The following is a 22,516-nucleotide window of genomic DNA, read 5'->3' on the forward strand; positions in this document are numbered from 1 at the left end:
AAAAAAACATATTTTAGAGATAAATAGTAGTAATTTGTCTGTTTAGCTCGGTGGAAGTGGCGTTTGCATCCTCTGCACAAGGCCGCCTGAGGATAGACTTAAGTCTATCCTCAGGTGGTTCAAGTCTAATCGTCGACTGCAGGCTTTTTCTAAGCCTTTCTTCGACCGGCTGACGATTTCGTCAATCTCGGGAAATGGGTTTTTAGCCCATAAACTCAAGGAAATCGATCGTAGAACCTACATTATTTCAGACAGTAACATATCGTGTTAGGGTTATGAGATGGCGGCACTTGTTTGCCGGTCTCTTCATCGGATGCCGCTTATAATTAACGATAGTCATGGGGTGGCTATCTCTGCTTGGCTACCAGTGGAGATTGAACTGCCCTCTCAGTCTCCAAAAGGTATATCGAGTTAAAAGGCCTTGCTTACTAGTAAAAAGGGAATAAAGGGAGTTAGCTGATTTATTTTTTATTTGAAAGATAAGAATTTTTATCTATTTAACACAAACTCTGTGGAGTGCGAATACCATATTATGCAATCTCTAAATACCTGTTGCACATCATGAACTCATTCACTGACAATGCACACAAATGACTCTGCAATCCATTTCACTCATTTATTACTCTTCAGAAAAAAGGTTAATCCTTACTTCCTTGTTAATTACTCCTGTTGTATCTTACATTTTTTCAGCATATATTCTAAAATAATGATAAACGTTCAGCAATATGTCCTCTCTTATCATATCACATTATCATCAATGCAACTTTGCAACCTGCCTACACTTTATCCTACTAAGGAGCACATCAGAGACTAATCACCATTCTTCTCTCTCCTCTGAATCCTTGACAATGCTGCTTCATCCCAAGAAACCGAGACAATTAGATCTAACCCCAGTGGTCATATGCACTGCTTGGAAAGAAGTTGAATTGCACCATAGTGTGAGGAGCAAACCGCATTGCAGCCCACCTTAATAAGATGTAGGATCTCCTTTGACTGCAGCAATCCTACAGGGCACTTTCCATAAGCATACGATAGCGATCAATGGGAATTTTGGACCATTCTACCTGTAGGCATGTGAGCTCATGGACTTGTGGGGAAGATGTCCTTTGACCTCACCCAATGCTCCAGTTTATCCCACAGATGTTCAATAGGGTTGAGACCTTCCTCTATGGAGGCCAGTCAATTGTGGTGACCATGCAGTTACAGCAGCCGCCCTTAGGAAATGGTGCGTTGCCTTGCTGAAAAACAATGGTCAATTCTGTAGAAACGCCTAGTAGGAAGCACTGCATTGTCCAGAAACTTCTCGAAGTTCAATGTTTTTGGCACCACAAAGAGAAGTCCTCGTCTAAAACAGGACCACCACAGCGCCATCTCTATATTTCATAGTTAGGGTTACGCAGTGTTAAGAAAAGTTCACTGGGCACCTGCCAGGTGAGCGTTTCTTAACTCTACCTAGTATATGCACCCGTCCATGTACTAGGTAGAGGATGTGACATGATTCGTAGCTCCACAATACAGCTTTCCAAGCTTCACGTCCCATTGTACATGCTCTTTGCACCACTGGATACTGCATGTTGGTTCGGGTAATGTGGGGCTTGCATATTGCGATCCTACCATGGAAACCCACATTGTGATTGCCTGTGGGCAGTTGTTTCCTAATCAATGCCCGAAACGCTGCATTCAACGTGTCAGCTAACAAACGGCGCCTTTGACAATTATCCTTCATAAAATCCTACAGCCAAGTTCGGTGAGTCATCCACTGCGAGTAGCACTTGGAGTTGACTCCCTATGCTTCCATCAAGTCTAGTGTTGCTGATTGTTGACCTGGGATGCCCCAATTTGCTGAACAAAATTTGAAAAGACATGACATCCATCATGTCTTTTTCAAACTCCGTCAGTTCCCTTCTCACAGCCAATTAACCTAGCCACAGTTGTACTGACTTCAGAGTATCATATTTCTCCATATAATATACTATATTATACAAACAGGTTATTAAACACTGCTACAAGCACGTAGCTGGTATAAATTATATCAGCTATGTGCTTGTTAATATCCAAAGGTTATTAACAGAAGATACTTAGTGGGATGGAATGTGAAAGCATAGAATTTTTAGGGAGGATTGAGGAAGAAAGAAAATAATTGCCATGAGTATTCAACAAGGGTGAGGAATTTTTGGCAAGTTCTTGGTCAAATACTAACATGCTTGACAGAGTGGGCCAGAATGTGGTCTTTTCAGTTGAGGATAGAAAAGATGGATATTGTTGATGATAGCTGATGAACTGAAACCAAAGAGAGAGTAGGAGTTCAACTGGAGGTCAGTGAAAATAGTGCATTCTAAACCATCTGGTGTGAAGTTGATTGCATACATGACAAAATATACAGTTGGTTGCTGCTGCAGATCAGGGATGATGTGGATAGCATCAGAAAATAAGTTCAATGAGTGCAGGGCAAGTAATTATTATGGGGGACTTAGCTATGGGAATCAATTGGAAGGGAAGGGAGGACACACGGGAGGAAAGAAATAGAATTAAAGCAATTCTCTCATCTTCTTTTTACCCTCTTTTACCATGCGGGGGTTTATTAATCATTGGACCTCATACCATTCAGAGGTGGTGTCAACCCCACGCCCTGGTGTATATCCTATGTTCTGTAGTGTTGAGTTCTCAAGGCTGGTTTTGCCTGTTTGGAAAAACCCCAGGATAAACTGGGGAAAAAACTCTATTGTCCACGCCCAAGACCGACTAACTTGGCTATGGCTGAGGAAGATCCTTCAGCTCCTCACGTCACCAATGGGAATCGAACCTAGGACACTCCTTCCCCAGGCATATAGTTGCAATGCACACAGCCACTAGGCTAATTGCATGGACATTTTATTCCCTATCGAATTATTCTTTATCAACACAGTTAATAATGAATAAGAGAGTGCTAGATCTAGTAACCATAGGATTTGTCTATAACTAAGATGACAGTATTGCCACCAAGTGGCAAGAGTGATCTCCATGAGGGAAGTAGCTAACTGTGTGAAATTTTCAGTTTGGGGCGTTGAGGTGAACTGCATACTTAGGAGGATAAATCAAATAGGAGTTTTAAATGGATGAACAGAATCATCAAGCAGGAACTACAAAAATTGTGGAGGGAATTCAAAGAGAAAGGTGACCATCAGGCACAAGACCGTACAAAGCACAAGCAAGTCAGAAGGGTGACCAATATGGTAAGAAATGCAAAATCAGAGTGAAAGGAAATTAGCAGTGCAGGCCAAAGGTAATCCCATTCAGTACTTGGCAAGTAAAAGGAAGAATGATTTTGATGAATACTCATGGTAGAGAGGTAACTAAAGCAGAACAAAACAGATGGAGATGTTGCAGTAAGAAGAGAAGCAAGGGCTTATATGGAAATAGAGGTAGATGAACTGGAGATGCCTTGATGTGAATACAGCTATGGGATTAGATGGCATACCAGATCAAATGCCAATAAGGTGCTAGGGAAATGACAGTGACTTTGACCACACTGTAGTCAAAGAATTTTGAGAACTTTCCCCAAACCTCAACAATTATGTCTGTATTAATTTACCACATTTATCTGTGAAACAATTTTAAGATCAAAGTAATACTTTTCTCTCTTTATCCAACAAAGATTGTGCCAATTAGGACTAGTGTTGTCCGTTACAATTTTTTAAACTGGTCCCACAGTTAACTGAATTGTTGCTGTTTGTGTACTATGACAAACTATTTTTTTGCTCTTGAAGATGCTGGGCATAATACTAGCAATAAGTTAATTACTTATTTTCTTATTATTCTTGTGTTGTGAATCAATACCATTAAACAAATTGACATCCCAAATGAAGTAGTCATTTTTTTTCAGATAACAAGCCTTGGATCAAGAGTCCTTATTGATTACTACTTTTATGGTAATCACTACATATATCAATTTTAATAATAATGTATTTCAATAAAATGGTATGTAATTTGTGCATCCTTACTAAGTGTGTAATACATTATGAGCAAAAGACATACAAGAACACTAAAAAATACTTTATTCCAACTTAAAGCGAATGATTATTTACAATGAAATGTGAATTACATTCAAATATTTATAAATATTAATGCACTTTCACCATATAAATCACGAGCCAACTGTACATAGTGATGGGGAAGGGAGGGGAAAAATGACCATTTTCTATATAAATTAAAAAAGATTCAGTGAGAAATAGACTAGCTGACAATTTATTAAAACTTGGATTATAAATCAATTTGTTTCTATGCTAATTATTATTATGTGACACCTCCAGGGATAGTGTGCCAACATCAAATCCCTTCCAACTACTAACTGCATTCAAACTTGCTTAACTTTTTTCGTGAGCCATGAGTAGCAGAGGCTCTACCAATCGACCAACCTAATCTGGAAAAAAAAAAAAAAAAAAGGAACTATCCAATCAAGCTTTACTGGCAAAAAGTTTGGAGATTCCTGATATACAAGATGGAGAGAGAAAAAATGGATGAATTTTACTTGCATATTAATGATTGTTATTTACATTATTTATATTGCTGTTCAACTTTAAGAACAAGGTTCAATGTACCACTGCTGAAAGAATACAAACAGCCATCATAAAAATTTATGTAGTAAAATTAATCTTGAAAAGTAAAATTTCCTTACAAATTCAGAAAAATTTGTTACAAATTTCTCCTGGTTTACTGATATTCCTAAATGGCTAGTGTGCTGAGGAATAAAGGTTACAGCTGTAACATTTCTTTCACATTGTTCTAACCTATTAGGCAGTGTTTTGCATTGAAAAGATGACCATTTGGAACCATGCATCACTCATCTTAGGCACAACTAATTTATAATTTTAGGGGGAAAAATAAATTAAAAAATAAAATATATAAATGTTTGAAAACTTTTAATATAATTAAACTTCATATTTATAAAACAAACTCTCACCAAAAAAGCAATCCTGGAAACAGATTTATTTACAATCAGCTATATATAGTAAACTCTCCCAAAAAATCCTAGTGAAAGCACTTTCACGGCTTTTTGAAAAGACATTCACTATTAAGTGAGAACTGATTATACACTGAGTGTTCAAACCCATTGAGCTTTATTAAACTACAGATAATTTCCCAATGGAAGGAGAGAAGGTGAATCTAAACTTAACCTTTTCTGCTGATATCTAACAATAGGCTAATAATAACATTTAGTAACTATCAAATTACTAAAAAAAAATATTAAATATAATCTAAATGAAATGAATTGTACTGGCGTTTAGCTGATGGAGATCCTCTCCATCAAACATTAGTACATTATGATGTACTGAGTTTTTTTGGGGGAGAACGATATCCAACTTATCGAGAGATCCTCTCCACACACATATATACATACATTACTCAAAACACAATTACAGAAGCAATTATATATAAGCAAATTATATTTATGAACAGATTAAAGATTCAGTTTAAAGGTTATTACTTTACCTCTGTATTACAGTTTTGATAATTCCATTGAATTTAATTTATATCACATTATGGACTGAAATCAGAAGATATACATTTTAACTTGTTAGCTACAGAACATTTGCTTTCAAGTTTTTCCATTAAAATCAGTAAAAGTTACACGGATTTTCAAATATAATCTACTCATGAGTATAAAGTAGACTTAAAATCCATAACAAAAAAAGAAAAAAGTTTACAGTAACACTAAACCTTATTGTGGACAGTACTGTAATAAAGAAACTAATATAGACAAACATTTAATGATTAACATACTGAGAGGATTTTTTTTTTTTTGTTTTATTGTATACAAAATTAAAATGTAAAGCCAATTTTCATATGTACTGCTTACATTATAATAACCATTTTCTCTTTGGCAAGCAGGTATCAGAATGAAGGGAACATTAAAGTAAAATTTACTATCTGGGTTGCTGAGAGCTCAGTTATACCATTATGCAAAATCATATAGTACCATTCTAGTATGTATATAATTATTCAATAGGTAACAATCCACTTATTTAAGGTCTTTTTGAATGCTAGAAATAATTATCAACAGAAAAATATTAGAGGGTAAAAAAAAAAAAGTGTAATATACTTCTCTTATCTTAGAAGTTTATGGCATTATGCAGTGAATTCATTGATATCTTCTTAATCTTCTATAAGATGTTGGTACTTCGATTTATTCTTTACAAGGAACATATTTGTGCATACTTTCACGATATACACCAAAAAACTCAACAACTGCTGAATTCCAAAGGTAATAGAAACAAAATTTGAATACAAGTTAAGGGGATAAAAATCCCTTATTGTTTTTCAGCCAGTAAGCGAAACTACGATCTGTAACGTTTCTTTGCCGACGAACCGTCAGCGTATCCAAGCAAGCAAGTATCAGAATGAAGGGAACATGAAAGTAAAATTTACTATCTGGGTTGCTGAGAGCATAATCATGTAAAATAATGTAAAATGTAATTTAATGTAATTAAATGTAAAATAATGTCATAATGTAAAACAGTACTACATCTCTTAAGAGCTGTGTGTTTTACATTATGAGAAAATATCAAGAACACTGAGGGATCTTGCTCCACCTTTGCAACAAGTTGCCGTGGTGTGGCACTACCAAGTGGTCACTTACGCTTGGATACGCTGACAGTTCGTCGGCAAAGAAACGTTACAGATCGTAGTTTCACTTACTGGCTGAAAAACAATAAGGGATTTTTATCCCCTTAACTTATATCAACCTCGCCAGAAAAAAAAAAAAAAAAAAAAAAAAAAAAAAAAAAAAATAGCTGTTTGGCTTTTCATCTTAAAATTTGAATACATTTTTTTCAGGAATTTTTTTTTTTTTTTTGGAAATGCTGCTTAATAAAATGAGAATGATAAAGGCATATCGAAATGTATTTAAAAAATAAAGATGAACGACCATTCCAAAAAGGTAGTTCATGTTAAAACCAATAAGACAGAATGGGCTTTTTGTTATGGCTGAATTGATTCTATTGAAATTTGTATTTGGGATTTCTAACAGTTTGGCAAGTTATCAATTTTGTTTTAAATCAGCTATTTTTTATTAGCAAAATATTTTCAAAATGATACCAAATACATTGGTCAAATGTAATTTAATGAAATTTATTATTAGGAAGTCTGCTAATTTTTTGTCAAGCCAAATCAATATTGGTATAAACTGACTATTTTTCAGTGATGAAATTAGGCAAGATTCAAAAATAGGAACTATCTCTAGTAATATAAGCCAAAACTGGATCTAGGATTCAACTGTTCAATGCAATCTGACTAGCATGCATGGTCAGAAATACCAGGGCGTGACAAGGCACAAATTACATAAGACACATTTTTATCATATGTTCAGCAACAGCAAGTGCAATATACCCATATTATTGTCTAGTCATAAGCAGTTCAACTTCTTGCACAAATAACTTATCCATTTCTAAATAAATATATGCATTTCATGATTATTACTTTACAGTGAACTGATAAAGTTTGTAAGCATCTGTGTGTGTGTGTGTGTGTGTGTGTGTGTGTGTGTGTGTGTGTGTGTGTGTGTGTGTGTGTGTGTGTATATAGTGGTAGATGAATTTCATAATCCAGTGCAAGAACACATGCCCTGCTTACTGGAGTCCTAAAGTGACTTGTGGAAGTTTCATGTTTGGTCCACAGCAGAGTTTTTGGATTAACTAACCCATCAACTAACAGTTGTAAACATAGTACGTTAAGCCACTCATGGGGTTAATGTTCTATAGGTTTACACCTGTTGGTTGGCACAATTCACAAAAAAAAACTACTAACTGAAGTCAAATAACACACTGGAAGAAAGTGCTAAGTACTCAAGCAAGTATGCAAATGTTAAGTTTGGGAGAATTTTCAATATGAATGCTAAAACAAATCCAATGTTGCACATAATCTTTACATAAGATTTCCCCCTCCCTTTATTGTGTAGTGATAAATTTCAAAGAAATTCAAATAATAACCCCCCCCCCCCCACCACCAAATAATCCAAAACAAAGGGAATAGAAGTTAAAGCTAATATAGATATAACATGACAGATAAAGCCAACATGCACATCTATACACACAGGAATTAATATTTCATTTGCAGGCTCCATACAGTTTACAACAGAAATATTAATACAGATTTTTATATCTTTCAGGTAGTCAGGATAGAAAAAAGTATATATACATAATTTTTTTTTTTTTTGGTTGTTGTTGTACTATGAATTATATCAATTAAGTTTTTACTAAAACACAATTTAGTTAAAAAAAAAAATAATGATCACTTGGTAAGAATTTGTATCCCGTAATGAATTTCTGATAAATGGATAAAAACATTTTGTTACACTTGCTGATGCAGAAAATGGTTTTTTGCTAACAACGTAAAATCTATTTAAAATAATTAATAAATATATCAAAGGAAATGGGGCTTACAAGGACTGAAGTAAAAAATGAGACAATATTTCATAAAGAAAAATGCAAATAAGCTGATGATTTTCTATATGATTTGATGTCAACTTGTAGATGTTAATTGATCTACAAGCTAAAGACAGTAATGAATTAAGAATACAGTATGTACACATGTGAAATAAATGCAGTTCGGCATAAGTATAAAATTATTCAGTGAATAGAAAAATAAAGAGCATCACCTTTTATTTTTCTTACTAAATATAAGATGCTCACATTCTATGAAATGCTTCACATATTGGCTCTCCCTGAAGTATTACTAATTCTAGTAAACAGAAAATAGAAAATTCCCAGCTCCTTTTCTATCAAAATTACATGTAGTCATCAAAACCTGCCATCACAAAATCCTTCAACCTAGCCATCCAAAAGTTGAGGATATCCTGTCATTTGAGAATATTCTGAAGGATAAAAATAAAATGAAGAACAAATTCTAGTGAGTGCCTGACCAACAATGCATTGCTAGTGGATTATCTATACATACGTTATAAGAAGAACTGTGTGATAGTTTCCTTTACGAAATTACACTGAATTTATAGTAAAAACTGAAACTTCATTTTCTTTTCCAATCCTAATATGCATGCACACCCTGAAATACACATAAGCTGATCACTGTTAGCCTGTACTATAATAAAGAATAACAGCAATATTTAAAATGCAATACTTATTGAATTTGTAAAATGGAACTGAGACATGAACTGTAACATTATAGTTAAAAATATTACCATAAATAATGACTAACATTTTAAGAACACCAACACAAAATCAGTTGGAAGTGTTAGAAACAACAGGTAACATACTATGTATCATGGGCACAAATGGAATATATGTCAATAAAATGAGTGGTCTTGCAGATCAACACTTGCTGCAAAATTTGTTGGAAAAAAAGCCACCTTAACTAAGAACTACTAAGGGTACCACACAAACAAAATCCGATGCCCCTTTCAACAGAAAGGAAGTGAGTGAGAGATAACTTTTTCTTTTCTTTTTTTTTAAATTAAGAACTTGTTTAGAAAATTAAACAGTGATGCTGAACAAAAAATCTAGAAAGCAATTTCAAATTAAACGTATGCTGAATAAATTTAGGGAAAAATGACAGGTGTGGTGAGATGAGCAAGTCTCACTCTTGCATTTCCACAGAAATCAAGTGATGGAAACTATATGACTCAGTGCAAATTAATTTTGTGCATAACTAATAGACAATTTACCAGCAGGCAAAACTGGCAGTTTGAAATTTCACATTTAAGTGCTAAAAATCATCGCTTTTAATTTTCTGTGTTGGACTGAATGTTTCTGAATATCAACACACAGAATGTTTTATTCCTTTTATCTATAGATAGATCCTATACACAAGATGTTGAAAGACATAAGCACATCAGCGCCATGTGTGAGGGTGCAGGTGAGGACAGAGATAAAAAAATAAAATAAGAGTTGCGGGTTGTAGTTATTTCGGAATACTCCATGAGAAGGCTATTCCAGAGAATAGAGGTGGATGGAATAAAAAAGAAAGAGAGAAGCAGGTTCAGTGTATTTGCAGTTGCACAGTAAAGGGGTGGTAGGCAGCTGCTGCCTGTTGTATTAACAGGTGCAACAGAAAGTGGAGTAAATGACCATTCAAGTACCTGTAGAACAGACAGTGTCAAAACATTGTATCTGTGAGGTTAAAATTAATCTGTAAGAGAGGGATCATGTATGAACCGAACTGCTCTCCTTTTGACAGTGTCAACAATTTTATAGAAGTTTTAGATACACCATCCCAAACGTGAGCAATATTCAAAGGATGGGATTTGTATAACGTTAGGAACTGGATGAGTGTAAAATGACATCTTGAATGAAAGAGAAAGCAAGACCGCATTTTGACAGCAATGAAGGTAACTAAATTGTCCACATCCCATTGAAGGATAGTATGCAGAATGCTATTTAAGGCACTGGTTGAAGATGATCTTGATACATGTGCACTGCATGATTTGTCAAATGAGTAGGATGAATGGATTATCATCTGCATAACTGTGGATAGGATTAGTGGTGACAGAGTAGGTCATTTATGCACAAGAGAAAGCTCAAAGAGAGAGAGCCATCCACCATGATACACAGTGAATGATCAGAAGAAGCTGGTTCCCATTGACCAATGAGAACCAGCAAAATGCAAGGCAACTGATGCTAGAAATGGTCAAAAGCAACAGTGCATATTTCTCAGAACCTTTCCATAACACATATCCAGTGATAGGTGAAGCTAAGAGATTGGCTATGAATCTTGAATGCATTCTGGTGGTTGCTGAATAATTGGCAGGACTCTAGGTAGTGGAGATGTTTGATATTGATGGCTTTCTCCATTAGTTTGGAGAGGGTTGAGGTAATGCCGATTGGCATAGGTATTGGCGAAAGAATCTCCCTTTTTATATGTATATAGACCAATGGAATAAAATATTTCAAAAAAATGCATCACTATAGAAATGCACTCAATATTAAGTTAAAATAAATTTCATTTCCTAGTTTCAGAAGGTTTTTTGCTAGTTGCTAATTCTCTTCTTTTAAAATCAAGAGAAGTAGTTTTCTTCTGGGGGATGCTCAAACCCAAATTCTTTCTTTCAAAAAAGGAAGGAAAGGGGATTCAGATTTTTATTTTATAAAATTAAAACCTTGCTCAGAAATTTAAAATCTCACTGTAAATACTTTTGTATGAATACTGATAACCTTCTCAGGTAATTCCAAATTAAGGGATAAAAGAATTAAATTATAATCAATTTGTCCTAACTAGAAATATGAAAACATTTGAAGCTTTCTGGAAAAAACTCCAGTGTTTTAAAATGGTTATAAACTAAAAATAATTAAAACATAGCACAACTGTTCAGTAAACACAGTAGGTATTTTTAACATGGTAACTTACTAAACTAATATGAACAGTATGTTATTTTCGACCACAAAACTCATGTAATAAAAATAATTAACACTGGGTTTATTGGTCATAAAGATTTGATACAACTAGTTACTGACTAGTTTCGCCACATTAACTAGTGGTTTCATCTGGGTTTGGATGAACATACAAATATAAATAAACAACAAGCTTTGATTATGAATCAATACATTACTAAAAAATACCAAATGCATAGGAGCCATTACACAAGTATAACAGAAACACAAATAGATCAGATCTCTAAACACATAGTTTAATTTCTCTGCTAACTAACTAGTGGACGCACCTGCTGAACAATGACTGACCATGTGCCAGTATCCACGTGTTTCTATTGTACTTGTGTAATGGTTCCTCTGTATTTTTTTTAGTATTGATTCATAATCAAAGCTTGTTGTTTATTTATATTTGCATGTTCATCCAAACCCAGATAGTTAACATGATCTTTATGATCAATATCAAATCTTTATGATCAATAAACCCAGTTAGTTATTTTTTATTATAAACTAATATGAAATATATACATGATGACAAAACATTTATTCCTGCAAAATGCACACTTTAATGATTTTAGATTTAAAAAAATAAATAAATAAAATCTGGTGTAATTTTGTTAAAGTTCACATTATTGTAGCTACTTATAAAAATACTTTTCTTACATGAATCCTTCTAATAAACTTCATTCTCTGATACCAAACTTATTTCAACAATTTCAATATTGAATAGAAATGTTGCTGTGGCTACCACCAATGCTTCCTTTTGCATGATCTTAACATATTGCTAGAGAAGAGGTAAACCAGCTACACACAATTTAGGGAATACATAATCATTTCATTTTTACCAGTCTTTGAAATCTACATAAATGTAGCTTAATGGCGACTAGCAATGACTTCATTTCTGTCTCTAGGTACGACTGCCAAAGTAATGCATAACAGTAAAAGGTTTTGTTGTAAATGTCAAGATGACATTCTTACTAGGTTTATAAAAGGCCAGATTTTATTTCGGTCTAACATGACAATTCAGGTAGAAAAGCATTTTAAGTGACTATGCTAATGTAATAAAAAAAAAAAAAAATTAACTTTTATATATCAACATGAATTCAACAGCATATTTTAACAAAAATAAATTAAACTGTAAAATCCCCATACATAAAATGTTTAATTAATGTTTCACTTAACCTTGTGTTGTTGAGAATTATCATTATTCATAAACAAGCTTTTTCATTGACTGTAATAACAACACTGTTTTATCACACAGTTTTTCACAGCACAGATCCCTAACATGTTCTTGAAAGTCATTGGCATTCCTTGAAAAATCTGATGCCATAAAGACATCATCCAGTCTATCGACAATTTCATGTATGCTTGGTTCTCTTTCTAAGATTTCATGAAGCCAGTCTTTCACTTTAATGTATACAGAAGTGTTCTGAGCAGCTATAATTGAGTGTTCAAGGGAAAACACTACACCACCTTCACAACATTTCCCACTGAAATCTAAGAAACGTAGCAGGTCGTGAATTTTATGCACTTTAAAATATGAAATTAATAAATAATATATGAGCACAACAAAAAAACGACACTGGGTACTTGATAAATATACATTTTGTGTACTGTGATTCCTTTCTAGTTCTTGTTTTCTTTCCTCAAAATGTAAAGGGATTGATCCAAGATGAGTTCCATTTGAGAGAGATTCATCTGAAAAGAATATGAAATTTAATTTCTAACCATTTATGTTACAGCAAATAGGTTTTCTACTATTATGTATATGCAACATATAATCTAAACTGAATGCATTAAAATCTATGCACATTAGCAAAAGGAGCATTTAACACGAGCATCATAGAGCATAACCATAATAACAATGCAATGTTTAAATGCAAATTGCAAAACTGGTAATTATAAGTCATGTATTAGCAAAAGTACTTAATGTGTCATTTTTTATTCTTGGCAAACAGCTTAAATTTATGCTGATGAATTGAGTAGTTGAAAAATCTAATATTCCATACAACAATTTTCATTTTAGACACTCGCTTACCATCATACACTTTAGACAAGTGTATGATAGTAAGCGAGTCTACAATTTTCATTTTAGACTCGCTTACCATCATACACTACCTAGATTTAATCTCTGCATCCCATAGTAAGGAATTATAACTAGTTCCTTCATAAATGAAAAAAAAAAAAAAAAGACCTTAAAATGTAACCCTGATATGTGCATTCAAGGAATTGCTGTCGAGTAATATTATTAATCTTTAATTTGAATCTTTCAAAAAATTCAAATCTTAAATATTTTAAATTAATATTAATTTAAAATATTAATCTTTATCTCTGACAAAATATTAACTATTGAAATATCTAGTGATGTTGGAATGTACCGGCTTACATGAAAAATTCTTAAATGTTCAAGAATTTTTGTAGTCGTTAAATCAACAATGGCTATAAACTGTAAAGTGGCACATACATCTGCAATGGCTTATTGCTCAAATTCCACTAGCATTAATCCTTTATCCAAGCAAGTATCAGCAACGTTTGCACATGAAGTTTCTTCACAACTAGGCTAATTGTATATAAAAGCTAATGACTTCATTAATTGCCTTGGTATGCTAATGTTATGCTAAGCACATCACCTTTTGGATACGTATAATGGTAAGCATTATGAGAAGGACCACAGCCCAGACTGGTTTTGACTTTTATTGAGATGAAAGAGTAAAGGGATGTTCATCATAGGCCTAGAATAGTTAGCACATGTGCAAAAGAGCCTGAGAGTATTAAGAGAAAGAAAAGACAGATGGACAGTATTAGAGACAAAAAAAAAGGCCTCAGCTTTTTTATATCATCATGTAGCCAAACTATCATTATTTTTTCTTTTTCACCAGTCTCATGCAGTTTGAACAACCAAAAGACCAACTGAAACTAAAGTGCAAAGATGACTGCTACCCAGGTGGTTAGCCTTATCTAAGTTAAATGCCATGAAATGTCATTCTCTGTCTGGGATTGCTCTTCAGTCATCTCTGCAAGTGATTATAAGATTACAGTGAACTAAGAGGATGGAACCATTTAAAAAAACCTCTCATAGTAAAAATAGACAGATTTTTATCTCCTTTTGGTGAATATTGTATAATGTGGGTGGTCTATACCAACTAGCCAAAAATTTGTCATCTCCTAGAATGCTTCTTTCTAAATACAAAAAACGTCTCACTGAACAATAAAATTTCAATATTGTAAAGTATTTGTATGTCATACTGCTGATTTTTGAATCCATGTTTTTTTTCCTAACTTTCCATAAATTATATTTTAAATCATTAATTATAAAAATCAAAATTATCTTCCCATTTATTTGCCTGTTCTGTTATAAGCAATGAAATGCTTAACACATTACATAATCTGTTCCAAATACGCAGGCAAGAGGGCAGCTGTAGAATGCATGGTCTACTGTAATGACTTCTATTTTCAGTTGGTAATAGATGTCACAGATTGGATCTCCAATGATAAGCATCTCCAACTGATGGCATTTACTGGAAGGTGACCATATGCAATTCTCCCAGAAATATCTCTCCTGTTAGGGGTCCTTGGAACTTCAGTAAGTTATGAAACAAAGTGTTATTGTCATCAGTACCTAACTGTGGAAATTCATGGCAAGAGGTTAAAGATTTCTTCATACCAAGTTTTGCTTTCATTAATGGAAAGAATGTCAATGCCAAAATGCAGCAGTCTTAGAGTTAAGTACAGAATGTTGTAGTATTCAGGAACAATCTCAGCTTTTGGTCCTTTATAATCATTTACTCCAAATGGAGGGGGAGGGAGGTGAAAACCCCAGGTAGTGCCAGAGAAGGTCTGTACATGTGTGATTAGTCTAACATTGTATGGATTTTTGAAGCTGTACTGCTTAAATAGCAGAATTTTAACAATGGAAGCCCAAAGCCTCCATGCTTTTTTGAGAGTTGAAGAAATTCCTTTCTAACTTCTTGATATTGGCTGGACCAAAAAAACTGCACAGATTACTATATAATTGTTTTTCTTCAGTTTCTATAATGTCTGTAATATTTCTTATATACAACTGAGCAAGGAAGATTATGTTGAAAGTTTTTTTAACTTGGTTATATTAATTATACTATAAATTAAAGATGCCAAGAAATTATATTCTTGGTTTAGTCCTTTATCCAAGTGTAAGTAAACAATATTTTCATGTGAAGTATTTTCATGACTCAGCCACTTGTATAGAGGGGGTAATGACTTCACATCAATTCTCTTAGTATCCCATAAAGGAAAGCATACACCCTTGCAGATGTGTATAATGCATTATGAGAAGAATCACTATCTGGACTGATTTCAACCTTTATTTAGGTCTTATTAAGGTCTGGGTAGTGATGTAAAAATATTTATGTAGCTTCAAAAAGTCTAAATATTTTTACATAAATTTTACCAAGGTCAAGCGCAAGAATTGTAACTTGTACATCTTTACAGAAATGTAAATAATCCCAATGGGAATTGTATATGCTCTCTGCCAAATAAGGGAATATTCTAGAAGGTTTAGTATTAAGGCAATACCTTGCCACTAGTAAACAGGATATTTTTAGCTCTTTGTAAAGACATCAAATTTTGTGCGTGTTCTACATGGAAACGCTCAAGGTCAGTGCTAGGTGGACCGACAAAAGCTTCAAACGAATGTCCGCTGCCAGAACGAATGGGATTTAGGGAGTGTTGGAGAAAAACAAAGGAAGGGTCGGTCTGAGAAAAGGATCAAGATATGTGACCACCGAAATGTTCGGGGGTCACATATCTCTGTGCAAGGATTCGCAAGTGACCGAATAAAAGGCATTGGCGATAAGATCGCACCATCAGTTCCAGAAATTTTTGTCAGTGATCCAGAGGTCATCGGTCAGTCATCAAGAAGTCGCCAGCAGTTATCCGTCAGATGCATGTCATCAGGAACGCGACTTCAGGAGAAATCATGTCAGTCATCTAAAAGAAAGATGACAAGGAGTCGATCTGCCAGACAAAGCAGATATTTGATGATGAATTGACGAGTCTTTGCCAGGAGCTGTTAAACAGAGGGAAGAAATTGCTCTGTTAGTCCAACGCACATGCAAGCATTCCACAAGCCGATAATCTTCGTCCGAAGTGCAGCGAGTATGGCATCCCAGAAGCGTCAGTAAATCTATCACCGGCGTAAAGAGGAGAGAAAAACCTCCCATGGAAGAAAAAGGGAATAGAAGTCCAGTTCGAAGCCAAGCGCACAGTGGGTAGCAGCTATAAAGTGAGTTAATCCATTTGTTCAATTTTTCTTGAGCTTTTAAGAGAACTTATTAGTGGACTGTGATCTAAATAGGCTGATTTAACAGTTCAAGATTATAAAGTAATTAAATGTCAGGAATTTGTAGTTGAATTAAGTCATAGTGTAACTGTTTGCTGAATTGGTGAAACTTACCTATAGAATATTCGCAGCATAGAAAGGAAAGAGCAATTGTGTGTAAAAGATATCGTCTATCTGTTCGATGAATAAGAGTTAACAATTAAGTAATAAGTACCATTGCTCAGTATAAATGATTTATGTTATATATTAAGAAAATTAGTTAAATATGTGATATGATTTGTGTGAGTAAAATGCAGGAACTTAACTTATTTATTTATGCAGATTTGAATTGAGATGTTTTTTTTTATTACTGAAAATGCAGTATAAATTTGTCTAATGTGAATTAAATTTTGTTGTTTAAATATTAAATAAGTGTTGCCTGATTCTTAATTATTTGATGCACTGTTCTGAAAAAATATTAGAGCCTATTAGCGGGAACCCAAGAGAAAGGATAGTAAAGGATAGATAGTAGACCACGACTGCAGATACTAATTAAATTAGGGATATTCTGAGGGTAAATAGAAAACTACTGGACGCATGTTACACTTCTTGTTAATAGAAAACGCACATCAGTGGCACAGCTTTAAAACAAATAAATTTTCTGGTGTTCGAAGAATAAGAAGGCAAGTGCAGAAGGCAGTTAACATAAGAAGATATCAAAGATATACCAAAGAGCGATAAGGAAGAATAATTAGAATCACATAACAAAAGTTGCATTAAACGACATAAATACATATACGAGATTAAAGAGAGATAAGGAAAACGAATTAATGTATAAGAAAAAAGAGAGATATATAAAATATATATACTGTAATAAGAACCACATACAGGAATACCTTGTATAGTGCGGTTAATTGGTTCCAAGAAGCGTCCGCGCTATGCAAAACCGCGTTGTTTGAGGTCTATTTATAAAGGTTTTCAATTTAATTTGTTTATTACAAACATTTAGGATAATAGAAATGTTTAAAAATGACATTTCTATTATCCTAAATAACAAATAAGATCCTTTTAAACTGATATAAAAGTTGTAGAAAACAAAACAAACATTGCTTCAATTTTAGCATACAGTAATTTACTTTTTACTAAAGTAGTCTTTTAGTGTTTGTTGAACTATCCTACATGGCGAGGCCTGGTGTGGAACATCACCAAGCATTGGAGTGACCATACGGCATTTGTAGATGCCCAGTAAACATAGAGAAAGAGAGAGAACCATCCTTGTCTTCTTTGTCTCTTCAAGTACTAGATCTCTGTAGCATTTGATGGCATTATTGAGACTTTGTCTTACTTTGATGTTTCTTTCCAAATTCGGGTCAGCATTTATGAGAAAGTCAGAAGCTTCGTCGTTTTTCTCACAAAAGTTGAAAGGTCAGCAAAGGAAAATTCTTCAACCATGACATCATTGGGGTCATCTTCGCCTTCTTCTGCTTCATAGACTCATTGTTGTTCCAACTCCAAAAGGGTTTCATCATCCAGATCATTTGAATGAGAATCAATACATTCTTTCACATTGTTACAATCTAAACTTGTAAAACCAAGATCTTTGCCCATCTGTACAATTTCTTTTGAGATTTCCTCTTTCTGTGTTGCAAAGGCAACAAATTACTTTGAACAATGTGGCAAGATATTATGCCATACAGCTCTCATGTTGCTTTGAGTCACCTCTTGCCAAGATTCATAAATATTTTCAATGGAATCTTTTATGTTAAATTTCTTCCAAAATTCACTCCAAGTCCAAGAATCTTCTTCTAGTGCAGCTTTAATAGCTTGAGCAAAAGTTCGTCTTAAATAGTAAGCCTTGAAAGTAGAGTAACGCCTTGATCCATCGGCTGCAGAATTGATGTTGTGTTTGGATGGAAAAAATGAATCTTGACATTTTCATCTAAGTCAGTCAACAGAGTTGGATGGCCTGGCATATTGTCTAATAAAAGCAAAATTTTGAAAGGAATATCATTCTTTTTACAATAGCATTTAACTTCAGGGCAAAAACAAGTTATAAAGCAGTCTTCAAAAATTGAACGAGTCACCCACGCTTTTTAATTAGAATGCCAATGAACAGGTAAATTGTTCTTTGTAAAGCCCTTAAGCCTCTTAGGTTTTCCACTCTGTACACAACAGTGGCTTCAATTTTAAATCACCGGATGCATTACCTCCTAGTAAAAGTGTCAATTGGTCTTTTGGCACGTTATACCCAGCTTGTGTTTTTTCCTTCTCTGCTAGAAATGTGCGCGATGGTCTTATCCAGAACAAGCCAGTCTCGTCAGCGTTAAAAATTTGATCATCTGTGTAGCCTTCCTTCTCAATAAGCTCCTTCAATTCATTGGGAAATAATTCTGCAGTTTTAGTGTCAGCACTTGCGCTTTCACCTTGGATTCTTACGTTATGGAGTCCCATACGCTTTTTGAAATTGTAGAATCACCCGCGACTTGCTATAAAAGTTTCACTGGTTGTACCTCCTTCATTTTCGTTTTCATTTTCTTTTATTTTGTCATATAGACTTGTTACTTTTGCCTGGATTATCATTTGACTTGAGGGAAATTTTTTCTGATTGCAATCTTCGATCCAGATCATTGGAAGGCATTCAATTCATTGTAGAAAATCGATTTCTCATGCTAACTTTCGACATATAAGAAGCGGTGCTCATTCCATGTTGTTTTCTTTTCTTTGCTCTGAATAATTGTTCGTACAGATGACTCATTCAATGAATTCTCACATGCTATTTGAGCGGCATTCTCGTGACATTTTATAATTTCTAGTCTCTTCTCTGTCAACCACTTGCGTTTTTTGTTACTCCAACAGTGTCTTTTTTGTTTTGTCTCTTTTCACTCATACTTAAATAATAAAAAAATATTACATACTAATATTAACGTAAATAATGAAATGCCGTGGGGAAAGAACATGTCTACGTGAGAATCAGTCAAATAACTATTGCATAAACGTGGCTCTCAACTGTCACTTGCAGCGCCCAGGAGTCGCCGGTCAGTGTTGACAATGTTAGTGTAATAATAAAAACCGTGTTAGCCCAAAACCCGCGTTGTTCAAAACCGTGCTATACAAGGTATTCCTGTATAGCGTAAAGAGATATATAAATTAATAAATATAAAAGATCCCCCCCCATTTACAACGACGCAGTTCTGACAGGATTAAACCCCGATATTACAATGGCAAAACATATAAAAATACATACAGAGATAAGATAATAAGACATAAAGAGAAATTAAAGATATATATACACACACACACACACAATGGCGCAGCACCAACAGGATTAAAACCCTCAGATATTACAGTGACCCTTCCAATAATGAACTGCATTATACACATCTGAAAAGAGTGTGTGCTTTGCATTATAGGATACTAAGGTGACTGATGAAAAGTTATTACCTTCTATATACAAGTAGCCCAGTTGTGAATATACTTCATGTGCAAACATTTTATGCTTACACTTGGATAAAGGATTACACCAAGAACATTATTTCTTGGTATCTTTAATTTATAGGGAAGATAATGGTTTTAAGTACAATGGCTTTAGAAGAAAAGGAATGTGGCCCAATTTTCAAGTCTTCTACGGTATATAAGTTTTTGAACTAGTAATATTGGGTAAGTGGAGGGAATTCCAAGTATAGTGAGAGGTTCTCTCTTAGGGGCTAGTCCAAAGGGCATGCTTCCGAGATCCTGCTTAATTTCGTCTTTTCAGCATTAGCAGTTAATCCACTAATTTTGCTGAATTTTTCCAAAATACCAAAAGAAAGATGTATATGGAATCATTATCCCTCAAAGTGTCTACTACCTCATCAGCATATGCTAATACCTTATTTTCCTCATATTTGAGGGGATCCTCAAATATGAAGGAAAATTATCCCCTCTCATAAGCACATGTATTGTTGACTTCCTGCAAGAAAGGTTCAAGAACTAATGCCAAGAGTAATGGACTAAGAGCACAACCTTGCTTGACTCATTTCTGAACTGGCATAGGCTCCTTTAATAATGGATAGCAGACTTGTGCCCACACCAATTTGATGGAGGCATTTTTCATATTAACTAGGTGCAGTAGATTGTTTAGTGAAAACAGATTAATTTCTACTGCTTGGCATATAACTCAATACATATCTGTGTGCTTTTAATTATGTATCTCATTCCTACTTTGAGTTGATAATGTGGAAAAACATCTTGTAGTCAGTATTAGATAGAGAAATAGGTCTCCATCTGTTGATTAAGGTATGATCGTTATTAGGTTTTGGAATGAGGACTATATAGCTTGCTACAAATTCACTTGGAATGTGTCCTGTAGATAGAAAAGGTAACTGGAACATAACAGCATAACTAGAATGGGAAGCATAAAATCTCAGGCTTTGCAATAAAGTTCTATCCCTATAACATCAGGTCCTGGGGATTACCTTGTTTGGCATTACTTTTTGCTGTAGTAATTTCAGTTGTTGTAATGGGTCTGGTCAAGCCCATCTTGGATATGAACAGGAAAGCCATTAATGTTTCAAGGGGTTTCATTTCTAACAGTACTACTGTCTTCAAACAAATTTTTATAGTGTTTTTGAAAGGAGTCAAGGATGTCTTTAGTGGTGAATATGTCTTCACCATCCATGGATTTGGGTGACAGTCACTATCTCTATGTTGATGTTTTTAATGATGTTGCTGCATTCTGTACCATTGCATTGGTTTGCGATGAACCAGCTTCTCTCTTTATACAGATCTTTCAACATTTTTTTTCTTTTGAGGAGAGCCTGTTCCTTTCCCCATTCAATCATATTCTGTTTTACTGCTTGTCTGAATTTTAACCACATATCCCAGTTCCAGGTAACATTATTCCAGATTTGAAGAGAGGGTCTGGAGTTTGGTTGGAGTCTACGTGTAGACTCCAACCAAATTATGATCTCACATGCTGATGTCAAGATATTTTTATCTGAATACCCCTATTTATAAGGGAAGATGAGATATAAATTTGATCAAGATGGATACCAATACCTTAATTACGTATGTCATAGGTGGCCAACAGCAGACCCACGGACCACATGTGGCATGTAAACGTGATTTTGTGTGACTCGCAGCAGGATAAAAACTATATTAAATTCTGTGTATTATTAATTTAGATATTAGTTTCGACGGCAGATTTTCTGATTGATATACTAGTTATATTCATTATTTCTGATGAAAGAAACAATTTATATTCTCAACATGGAATCAAAATTGCTTTAAAAAGATTACTCAATTATAAAATCTACTGCTTTTCGGTGCGAGTTTTAGTAGTGGGAGTGGTCTGCTCTGGTTACATTGATCAGTTTCAGAGATTCTTGTGTAGAGGCTTAAGTGCTGTGAGGACATTATGTTGGAGGTTTAATGGATTTTTTACAACACTCAGAAAGAATTAAATTAGAATTTAATACTCCTATATTTCGTCTTAGTCACTAGGACATCTACGGGATTACAAAAACAATTAATGTAACATGCACACAAAAACTTTCAATACTAAGCCCAACCACATCGGTGACACTAAAGTCCTATCTAGGTGGAGCGCCCTCTATGGGTGGTAGTAGGTGGCCTGGAATGTAAGGTGGGACCTCTGGTGATGAGTGTTTCCCAAATCTTCGGAAGCTTAATGCAACCGTATTTGTTAAGATTTGGTTGGTTTCTGAGAGCTGCTGCTGCTTCTAAGAAAAGTCTCTCTTTCTTGAATTTGCTGTGGTGGAGCATGGTGGTTTTCTTCCATGATACTCTGTGGGTGGTGTCCAAAACATGGTCAGCCAAGCCTGAATGGCCATAGTTGTGTTTAACGATGTACGACTTGTGTTCCTCC

The 22,516-nt window shown here is 34.4% G+C and overlaps 1 protein-coding gene across 2 annotated transcripts in view; it reads right to left on the reverse strand.

Annotated features, from left to right (window-relative positions):
* Window positions 1-6,741: 6,741 nt before the first annotated feature.
* The window catches only part of LOC150102038 (uncharacterized), a 266,372-nt gene continuing 250,597 nt past the window's right edge, over window positions 6,742-22,516 (reverse strand). For both annotated transcript variants that reach the window (XM_090400132.1, XM_090400133.1), the window contains exon 14: window positions 6,742-13,052. In XM_090400132.1, coding sequence (XP_090256258.1) covers window positions 12,559-13,052 — 494 coding nt within the window. In that variant the 3' untranslated portion in view covers window positions 6,742-12,558. The remainder of the gene's footprint in view (window positions 13,053-22,516) is intronic.

The sequence above is a fragment of the Typopeltis vanoorti genome, chromosome 11, assembly GCF_054136105.1.
Source record: "Typopeltis vanoorti isolate ZY-2024b chromosome 11, IOZ_Tvanoo_1.0, whole genome shotgun sequence".
Lineage (NCBI taxonomy): Eukaryota > Metazoa > Arthropoda > Arachnida > Uropygi > Thelyphonidae > Typopeltis > Typopeltis vanoorti.